Here is an 11,221-nt window from a genome sequence, read left to right on the forward strand (position 1 = left end):
AGGACATTCAGGTGCATCTTTGGAGTATTTATTTGAGATCTTTTAGACTCTGGTGTAGGTACATAGTGCTATAAATATTCCTCTTATGACTGCCTGTCATTCATTGTGTTCCACAGATTTTGATGTCATATTTTCATTTTTCTTTCATTTAATTCTCAGAATTAAAAATATTATTGATTTCTCATACAAGTTTATTCTAATGGTGTGTTGCTTAGTAACCATGAACTTGTGTATGTTCAGTATTTTCTTTAGTGCACAGAGGTCATATAGAATGCAGCATGTGGTTTCAGTTACCTTTATTGGCTGAGACTTGCTTTTTGTCCTAATGTTTTGTCTAGTTTGGAGAAAGTCCCATGGACTGCTGGGGAGAGCATGTATTCTTTAATGTTTGGCAGAATGTTCTGTTAGGGGCATTTAATTTATGATGCCATTTAACTTTCATTACTTTTTAAGGATTGTGGATTTTGACCTTAACCACAAGAAATAGAACACCAAAAATTAATCTAAAAAATACTTAGAAATTCTCTATAGCATCGATGTAATATCACAGGAATTGCATATTAGATGTCGGCACAGTGACAACTGTGTTAGCATAGGAAGATATTGTCGGCACTAGAAAAACAGGCCGTTTAAACATTTGGCTAGTTTTAGATATCACCTAAAACTGCACAAAATCAGGGTATATTCTTTTCTTAGAGGTGAACACCATTTATTGTTTACAATCTTTAATTTTGTGAAAGATGGAGAGGTAATCATATTACCTTGGATGGACATTCGGGAACCTTAGCCCAAGTAGAGAACCCCACTTGGGGACTGTGATGACTGAGGGCCTCAGGGCTCTGGGTCTGGCCCATGACATGGGCAGGATGGATACCGGTTTCCAGAGAGGGGACTGAGTGAACCCGAGGAGATGCTTGGGGCTCTTTGAGAGTACTTCCTATATTACTGGGTAGGCCTGTGTGACAAAGTCCTCAGTAGACACCTGTGGTCACACACTGTAAGTTCTAGTCTGGCTCCTGCTCTAGTCAGAAAGGGAGACAGACTACCCCAGCCCTCCGTGCCCCATCCCTGCTGGAGACTCTAGTGGGGCAGAAGGATGCTGACCTTCCCCACCCCATCACCACAGACAGAAACCACTGCACTGAAAGGCATGAGCATGAACTAGGAAGCAGCTCCCATCTGGGAAGGAGCCATTAGCAACAGAAGACGAGCTTCAGTAGGAAGAAGATTCACTTTGTAGGAAAAAGGCCAATGTTTACTACCAGGAGAGCACTGGGGGAGCCAATGGCTGTGTGATGAGATGGCTGCTGGGAGTCTTACTGGTGGGCGAAGGCCAAAGTGGCCCGAGGTACCTGCTCCTTGGCCTATGCTGGTAAGGTCTATTTGGGGTGACCAGCTCCCTGGGTAGGAACACATGACTGCTCCTTGTCTCCAGTTCCCCTGTGTGTGACCAGATAGTTGTTCTTGAAGCTGTTGAGGTGGCCATAACCCATTCCTTTCTTTGTTCTTTGATGTGGGCCACAGGTTCTATGGATAACACCCAACTGTTGTTTGGTTCCAGTTTCTCTGTGTAAGGATGGATGGTTGTGCCCCTTGCGGCTCTTAGACGGACGATGGCCCATTTCACTCTTCACTTTAATTTGATAGGGATAGGGGTCATGGGCTGTTTTGATGGCCGTGCCTGACTGTTGCTTGTCTCCAGTTCTGTACGGGAATGGTTGGGTCTTCCCCTTGAGGGTGAGGAGTGGGTCGAAGCCCATTTCCCTCTTCACTCTGTTCTGATGTTGATCACAGGCTTTCTGGGCATCAACACTCGGCTGCTGCTTGTCTCCGATTCCCCTGTGTGTGAATGAATGGTTGTGGCTTTTGGGACTGGTGTGGGGACCACGACTCATTCTTCTCACTGGTCGGCTTTTCCTTGTGGCATAGAGATCCTCAGAAGAGTGGGAAGAGACACCCAGTTGGGATGTCATGGGTCCCACTCTATACCACTGTACCTTTGATGGGTCCTCTAGATCAAGGCCCAGCCTGTCCACCAGGATCTGGACCACAACATCCATGAGAGATTGTGCTTCAGCTGCCATATTGTAGATGAGCTTCTCACTTATGGCTACCTCCTGAGTCTGTATAGGAGATGGTGGGGGGCTTTCATTCTTCAGAGAACCCCCCTGCTCCTTGTCTTTGGTGCTGAGGTTGAGATATTGCAGAATATTCCTTACTATTTTCTTCAGAAAGCTTCCTGCAGGAGCCTGCTCCTTTCCTGGCACATCAAAGGAAGGCCGATGCTCAGTGATATCTGTATCCTCGAGTTGAATGAGGCCCGAGGCTTGGGAGAGCCCCATTCTCCCCAACTTTTCTCCCTGGCTTTTGGCTCTAGATCTCATAACATCCTTCCTCTCTTCACTGGAATGAAATATTTTGTGATTACTTGCTGGAATCTTATCCTTGGAGACCCTGAGTTTCTGAGTCTCCTGGCTGTGATCTTTCCTCGGGAACAGATCACCTAGGCCCTGAGAAGTCTTAGGATTTTTGGATCTATTCTGGAAGCTGGGCAGTGAGTGCCCTGAAGACGAGCTGACTGAGAAAGGGCACACAGCACTTTGACAGTCTAGAAGAAACCCCGTAGGCCATGGCTGTGGCTGCTTGTTTGATTTGAAGTCAACCTCATTAAACATCTGTGATTGTAGAGCTGGACCTCTTGAGTGCTGTGGACTTGGTTGGAAATAGCCTGGGTTTCTATTGGCTGCTACAGATTTAAATTCTATGGGATTGGTATTGATGTTTTGGCCATTGGGAATCTTCCTGGACCCAAGGGTCACTTTCCATGGAGGATGTGTCTCTTTTTTCACCTCGGCTATTCTGCTGGTCTGTTTGACCACTAAAGATGGGATTCTTACTTCAGGATCAACCATCTTCCCACTCACACAGGAACGTCTTGAGGTCACATTCTTAAACATCTTCCATGGTTCATGCCTGTCAGTTCTTAGGCTGGTCCTTGGTTGCAGGCTGCCTCTTCCAGTCCCTCGGACAGTCCTGCTCTGCTGGGTCTTTGCCAGCAGGCAGTAAGCATGGGCTCGAGTGCTTAGGTTGTTGTACTTTGTAGCTGGATGGGCCTTGGAGGGTCCATGGCTGGCAGCAGATGGAGTGACTCTTTGCATCACCGCAACCTCTGAAGGCGAGTATGAAAATAGAGGACTCTGTAGGCTGGCAGCTGATAGAGTTTTTACCCTTGTCCCTCCTGGGTCTTGGTGATGCAATTTCTCCAGAATCACGGCAGCCTTGGGACAGTACTCTGACTTAGAAACAGAGGTGGGTGAGGAGGGATACACAGACTGAAGAAGGGATGAGGCTGGAATCCCTGGTGTGGTGAGATCCCCTGACTCAAGAATCTGTAGATATGGTCTCCTACGTTTCATAGGAAGCTGCATGATGTTTAATTCCAGCTTCATTTGAGTCTTTGGGTCGAGGAAGGAAAGGTCCTGGGCGGTGTTCACATAGGACTGCTGATCTGTCCTCAGTGCAGGCTTTCTGGGTTCCAGGCCTTTCCCAGGGCTGCTGCTTGATGTGCAAGGCAAGTTATTGGCCCTTAAACCGGGGCCCTTCTTGATGGGGTCATGTATGTTACATATTGCTAGCTTCTTTAAGGGCATCGCCGAGGGCACAGACCCCATCATCTGGCTCAGCTTGCAGCTTTTGGAGTCAAGGATGGAGGGCTGAGCAGGCTTTGGGAGTTCAGGCTTGTTCTTGGGCTGGCAAGGACTGTTGGCTGGGAAATGTCCCCACAGCTGTGTCAGTTCCAGAGATGAGAGGATCCTGAAGTAGGAGCCTTGGTTTTCCCTCAGCTCAGTCACCTTATCTTCACTCTGTGTCTCCTCATGGTGCTGGAGGAACTGACAATGCTCAGGAAGGATGGAGGCTGACCTGACCGCTTCGGCAGGCAGGGTACCCCCTGGGGAGTTGTGAGTGGGCCAGCTAAAGCCTGCTTGCTGATTTTGTACATTAGAGTCTATGGTGTCTTCCCACTCCAGACCCTGCTGCCAGGACTGGTTTTCAGTCAGGAGGGACACCGATGCCTTCACCCCAGTGTTACGGCATGTTGTTCCATAGGGACTGCTCTTGGATGAAAAGGGTGTTTGGTTTGGTGTAGAGCTTGGAAGGTTGCCCAGTGTCTGGACCTGTGTCACACCTACCAAACTGGATGTTACAAGTTGATGGGGCACTGGCTGGGTCTGGGAAATCGGTGGAAGTCCTTGAGCCATGGGTAGAGCTGGGAAAGGGCCATATGTATTACATAATGATGAAGTTCTAGTTGCTGTAGAGGAAGAGCTCCTGGAGACCCAGGCAGAAGCCACCACTGACTCAGAGAGCATGGAGGACATGCCCCAGAAAACCTGGCTAAATCTCTGCTGTATAAGATTCTCCAAGATCTTGAGGTAAGACAACAGCTGAGAGAGGGGAAGCTGATCCAGTTTCTTATCAGCGGTCCAAGGTGGGAATGGCATGGAGTCCAATAAAGGATCCTTGATGGGGCTGCAGAAGACAGGAAGCAAAAGCATCAGCTCCAAGCAGAGGATACAGATGCCAATCAGTCTGTATAAATACGGCACTGTAGCCCATAGTCATTCCACTGCCTCCACATCCCATATCCCTTATGGTCACATCCAACAGGGCTGTATTCCAATCCCACCCTGCATAGTATCTCCTGTATGAAAAACCCCAGGCCCCGAGCTCGCATCCTGGTTGGTATAAATTAATTCACAAGAGGTAGATTTCTTACATTTCCACATGTCGTGATGCATTCTGGGTCTCTTCCACATTCTTTCTGCCATCTCTGCCACCTGGAAGTGGTGATACAGGATGAAGGAGAGGACCGAGATCTCACAGGAGGGTGCGGCACCCCTCTTAGAGACCTCCCATGTTAGGACTCTACTGCCCAACCTCCAGAGTTCAAGCACAGAGAACACTGAGAATGAGCAAGTGGCGCGGAGGGACCGCATCTCTTCATTTACACTTTCCTTGCTCCTCCTCAGCCCCTGCCGTTCCCCATATGACACTGTGAGGACACAGGATCAGTCATCTGAAAGAGGAGTGGGCCTGAGGGACTTGCAGCTACCTGCTCTCAGGTGGACCCGAGAGTCCCCGCTACAGGGACACAGCATCACAGCTGCCTTGAACAACACCCCTCACCCTTAGCCCATGGGCAGCACCCACTCCAGGCCAAGCTTCCTTCTTTCACAGAACCTGGGGAGTTTCCCTGATTCTGATTTCCTTCCCAGCAGCCTCCTCTTCTCAGTGCTCTGCATCCTGTATCTCAGAAGCATGACTCCCATCATGGCTCTCATCAGTGAGGACAGGGCAGAAGGAATTGCCTCTCCAGAGGGAAACAGAAGCCTACCTTTTGCAGAAACAATTTTCTTCCTGGTCCTGCTCTGCCCCCTCCTCACCACCTGACAGTGAGAAAGGACAGAAATGAGCCGGGCCCATTCTTCCTCTCTCTGGTGAACAAGCTGCCTGCCCCCTGTGCTGGTGGAGAACACGAAATCCACATTTCCCAGAGAGCTTTCTCTCATCCATCCTTGACTCAGTTGTCCTATGTATAAACACACTTCCCCTTGGCGTTGTTGGAAACACAAGAAGGGGCTGTCTATGCCACCCTTACATGGATGTCCTCAGTCAGTGTTCCTCAGATAGGATCCTCCCCAAGGCTGAGCTCTGCTCCTGCCTCTGGGCTGTTGGGTAAGGTCACTTCCTCAGACCTGAGGTGACTCGAACTCTGGTCTGAGGGCCTTGGTCTCACCACCCCCTTCACATCAGCTCAACCCACACAGAACTTGGGCTTGAACAGAGGACAGATGACTTCTTTCTCAGAGCCTGTCCTATCCCTAAGATCCCCTCCATCTCAGAAATGCAGTCTGCCCAGGGAGCCAGTCTTCCTTAGTGGCCTCTCAGCCACACCACACAGAGGGTCTGAGAGCTTCAGGCACACACCTCAAGCCTCCCCCGCACACACACACCCATGCCCTACTTTCCAGCCCCTGCAGATGAGGTGCTGCTGTTTCTGGAGAGTTCCTCTCAGCTGTCTCTCTGCTTTACTAGGAAAAGGGGAAGTAACAGTAGTGAGCAACAGACTGAACACACTCCATTGTGTTTCAACCAAAGCTTTTCTCACCTTTGGGGGGTTCTTTCTACTCCCAGGTGGTGGTGATGCTGGGTACTCCTTCAGGAAGGGAATCAGTAGCAAGAAGAGCCCTGCTCCACACATAACACCAAAGCTCATTTCCATGACAATGGAGCTGAGGCTCATCCAGTAGTCACTAATGCTGCTCAGCTGAAAGAGAGAATTCTCCATCTTCTAATTTGCCCTGCAGTCCTCAAGCCACTGAGTCCTGGGAGTCCAGCAGGAGGCTTGTCAGGCCATCTCATCACACAGCTGTGGCCTCCTCATCACAAAGGGCTTCTGGCAGGAGGGAGAGAGCCACAACCCCTCCGCAGCCTCAAGCCCAGTGACCCTCCTGCCTCCTGGTTTCTCTGCTCCCTCCTTCCAAGTCCTCCTGCTGGAACAGTCTGAGACAGACCTTCCTCCATGTTTTGTTTCATGCCCCCTCACCCCAAGAATTTCTTTGTCTCCTGGAAGATGCCTGCTTAAATCTATCAGGTTCATAGTTTTTGATAGATTGGGCTTCTCTGTGGAACTTGAATTGTATCTTAAGGATTGTTACTTTCAGGATGTCTTCTGTTTGAAGCTCCACATCTGTTCATTATGCAGTCATGTCTTGCTTCAACTCATTTATTTAGCTTTCTCAGTTTACAACAAAATATAATTTTAGTTTTTCTTCTTCAGCAATAGAATATTGAGGAAAACTGAAGTCTGGGCTCAATCATAAGAATGCATGTGAATAAGTATCGTGAAACAAATCTTTCATGAAAATTTGAATGTTTAGTGTTTGCTTCTTTTCTTTATAGGTTATTTTTTTAATTAGCAAATTTTAATATAATTCACTATTGCATTTTTTGCTAATTGCCCTGCTGTAGTAAGTAGTGCCACATTCATCATGGATGTGTGGGCATCTCCTTGGCAGGATGTGGACAGCCTCCTTTGAGTCCGTGCTCAGGAATGCTATCAAGGAACTATGGCAGTTCTGTTTTTTAGGAACCGCTATCCTGGTTTCCACCATGCTGCTGCAGTTTACAAGCCCAATAGCAGTTGCTGAGAGTTCTTTCCCTACATCTTTGCCAGAAGTTTTCATTTTCATTGTCTTGATGCCAGCCATTATGGTTTAGATGAGACGGAATCTCAAAGTGGCCTTAACTTGAATTTCCTGAAGGCTAACGATGTTGAAATCTTTGCAAAATATGTATTCACCTCTCTGTGTTTTTTTTTTGAAAACTGTTCAATTCATTAGTCCACATTTTGACAAGCTGGCTTTGGATGTTAAATATTTGCAATTCTTTGTGCGTTTTATATCTTAAGGGCACCATCCCCCAAATGTGACAAGCACTGTTCTCCCATGCTCTGGGCTGTCTGTTCCTTCTAATGACAGCAGATTTTGCTGCACAGAAGCCTTTTAATTTTGTGTATTCTTATTTGCCAGTTAGTGGGGCTCTTTCCTGTGCCATTGGTGTACATTCAGACAGTTCTTGCCTATGCCCACATATGAAGTGCTTGCCCTTTCTCTTCCCATAGCAGCTTCAGTGTTTCAATTCAGGTCTTGTTTTCTGAGCAGCTTGCTTATGGGACCAGAGCAGGAGAGTCTGTGTCCATTGTTGACAACAAAGCCCAGCTCTTGTTTCTACTTTAATGAAGCCAAGTATGTTTGGTGTCTACCATGGCCCGATACTCAGCAGATCCTTTATTTGGGATGGATGGCTGTTTAGCTGGACCTGACACATGTGAAGTGCCTGTGTGTGTGTGTGTGTGTGTGTGTGTGTGTGTGTGAGATAAGTATCAGGATACCCTGTGGATACCCTACTACTGCTGCCCCGTATACATTGCCATACCTCTACCAGGCTCCACTGGACACAGGATATAGCTCATGGCCCATGGCCGAGTGGGCACAGATGTGTTTGCTCCATGGGGCATTTTCTTAGTAGCACAATTTACCTTGGGGAGCTTGGGAGCCCAGTGCCCATGCCCACCTCCACCCTAGGGCCTGGGGGTTGACAGCAGGATCGTCAGGCATTTGTGAGACACACGTAGCAGCAGGCTTCTACATTTGATCAAGGGCAGGGATGCTTAAACTTTGTCCATTTATGGCCCCCTTTCAACCAAGAATCTTTCACGTCACCGAGGTACGTCTGTGTATATAAGTACATGGATGAACTGTTTACTGGCAATAAACCATACATCAAAACCTCCCACCTTTTGTATATATTAAATAGTATACATACTACCATGTATGAAGGTGAAAGAAAAACTAACGAGACAGATGTTTACTTGACATAGTCTACAATCATCTGGAAAGGCCTTGGTCTGCTCTGTGGGCGTATCTGTGGGGTGCTATCTGAAGTCAATTGATGTAGGAAGGTTCAGTCCACTTTAGAGAGCACCATTCTGTAGGCAGTCAGGAACTGGGCATGTAAGGGGCTCCTCTCTGCTCCTGAATATGGACGTGATGTGAATAGCTGTTTGAGATTCCTGCAGCGACTTCCCACCAGTGACTGACTGTAACCTGGAATTGTAAGCTGAAACTAACCCTTCTCTGTTGTATTTTTGTTGTTGTTGTTGTTGGGGAATTTTATCACAGCAACAGAAATGAATCTAGAACAGTGTGTGTATTCATTTTTATATTAAAACTTAGACCATGGTTGAAGTGATGCTGCAGGATGTAGAGCCTGTTCCATGTTGTGACAGTCTGAATGAAAACGGGCCCCATAGGTCTACTTGGTAGGGATTAGGAGGTGTGTGTGGTCTTCTTTGAGTAGGAGGGGCCTTCTTGGAGGAAGCGTGTCCTCTGAGAGTGGGTTTTGGGGTTTTAAATGCTCAAGCCTTGCCCGATGTCCCTCTCTTCCTGCTGCCTGCTGATCAGGGTGCAGAACTCTCAGTTTCCTCTCCAGCACCACAGGTCTGGCTGTGCGCTGCTTCCCACCATGGAGATAATGGACTAAACCTCTGAACTGTAAAGCAGCTCCAGTGAAATGTTTGCTTTCATAAGCGCTGCCGGTGTCATGGTGTCTCTTCACAGCTATGAAACGCCAGCTAAGACATGTTTTTCAGAGTTGACTGATATGTTGGTTTTTTATAATTGTCAGTTCTGAGGTATCAGGTAACTGATGTGTTCTGTGTGAATTGAGTATGGCTTACAAACCCAGCGCAGTGTTTCAGAATCAAGCTTAAGGGACTGAATTAGTGAAACTGTCTCCGGTCTCTTTAGTAAGGTTAGTTTCAGTCATAAAAGTTATCTGTGCTGGAAACATTCTCAAAGAGCCATTTTCTGCCCTATTATTTATAGTGATATGCAACAGGTGTTTCTTTATATTGCTAGATCTCTAATAATGATACAGAGACATTTTAGTTTAAAAAATATTTAATTTTACATACAAGCCCTAGTTCCCCCTCCCTCCCCCCTCCCACCTCACCTCCCTCCATCCCACCTCTTATCCACTCCTCAGAGAAGGTAAGGCCTCCCTTGGGGAGTAGACAAAATCTGGTATACCAAGTTGAAACAGGACCAAGCTCCCCCACATACCCCATATCAAGGTTGAGCAGGGTATCCCACCATAGGACACGGGCTTCAAAAAGTCAGTTCATGCACCCAGCATAAGTCCTGGTTCCATTGCTAGCCCTGCCCTCCCCACACAGGTCAAGCCACATAACTGCCACTCAACATTCGTATGTGCAACCCACATAGTTAGGTCCCATGCAGGATCCCCAGCTGTCAGTCCAGAGTCGGTGAGCTCCCACCAGCTTGGGTCAGCTGTGACAAAGAGAAATTTTTTTTTTTTTTTTGAGACAGGGTTCAGCTCTGGCTATCCTGGAACTGGCTTTGTAGACCAGGCTGGCCTCGAACTCACAGAGATCTGCTTGTCTCTGCCTCGCGAGTGCTGAGATTAAAGGCATGTGCCTCCAACCGCCCGGTGAGACTTTTTATTAATATTAAGCTTGGCCTTAGCTTAGGCTTGTTTCCAACTAGCTCTTAAAACTTCAATTAGCCCATTTATATCCATCTGCATTCTGCCCCATGCCATGTTACTCCCTCTCCTCAGTACTGTACATCTGACTTTCTCCACACCAGCCTGGCCAATCTCCCGCCTCAGATTCTTTCTCATCGTTCCTATCTCTGCCCGGGAGTCCTGCCTATCCACTCCTCACTGGCTATTGGCCATTCCACTCTTTATTAAACCTATCCAAAGGAACCTTAAGGCAAGTGAGGTAAAACAGACAGTGTACAAAAGGATTATCCCAACAGTAACATCTTCAATAAAACTGTCATGTTACCTTTTAAGGGAAATATATTACAATTGCTTCCTGGAAGTCACATGTTTAAATCATTGGGTTTTTCTAAGTATCTGTCTTAGTTATGGTTTCAGCTGTTGTGAAAAGAAACCATGACCACAACAACTCTTATAAAGGAAATCATTTAATCAGGTGGTCTACAGTTCAGAGGTTCAGTCCGTTATCATGATGGCACATGGCGGTGTATAGGCAGACATGGTGCTGGAGAGGTAGCTGATGGTTCTATATCTTATGCAGGCAACAGAAAGTGGTCTGAGACACTGGGTGTGGCTTGAGAATATATGAGTCCTCAAAGACTACTTCCACAGTGACATACTTTCTTCATCAAGACCACACCCACTCTAACAAAGTCACACTTCCTAATAGTGCCACTCCCTTTGGGGGCCATTTTCTTTCAAAATACCACAGTAGCAATATAAAATGTAGTAAAATCAGATTTTCTCTCAGAAAAAAAAAAAAAGCAACGTGGTTGGGCTAGAGGAAGGGGTCAGTGGTTAAGAGTAGTGACTACTCTTGCAGAGGACCTGGGTTTGATTCCCAGCACCAACATGGCAGTTCACAATGGTCTGTAACTCTAGTTCCAGAGAATCTGACATCCTTTTCTGGCCTCTGAGTGCACCAGGCACACAAATAATGCCCAGACATATATGCAAGCAAAACACCTACATACAGAAAATAGATAAAGAATTAATTAATTAAAAATATATAACGCAGTGTGGTGGTTTGAATGAGATGCCCTCCAGCATTTGAATACTCGATCCCCAGTTG

The 11,221-nt window shown here is 47.1% G+C and overlaps 1 protein-coding gene across 1 annotated transcript; it reads right to left on the reverse strand.

Moving 5' to 3' along the window:
• Window positions 1-1,379: 1,379 nt before the first annotated feature.
• Window positions 1,380-6,349, reverse strand: LOC130885543 (spermatogenesis-associated protein 31E1-like). Its single transcript, XM_057787075.1, has 5 exons — window positions 6,170-6,349; window positions 5,396-5,447; window positions 4,778-4,838; window positions 3,398-4,530; window positions 1,380-3,313 (listed from the first exon to the last, which is right to left on the reverse strand). The coding sequence occupies exons 1-5, from the start codon at window positions 6,347-6,349 to the stop codon at window positions 1,380-1,382; spliced, it is 3,360 nt and encodes a 1,119-aa protein (XP_057643058.1).
• Between the last annotated feature and the right edge of the window lie 4,872 nt (window positions 6,350-11,221).

This window comes from Chionomys nivalis, chromosome 13, assembly GCF_950005125.1.
Source record: "Chionomys nivalis chromosome 13, mChiNiv1.1, whole genome shotgun sequence".
NCBI classification, from domain to species: Eukaryota; Metazoa; Chordata; class Mammalia; order Rodentia; family Cricetidae; genus Chionomys; species Chionomys nivalis.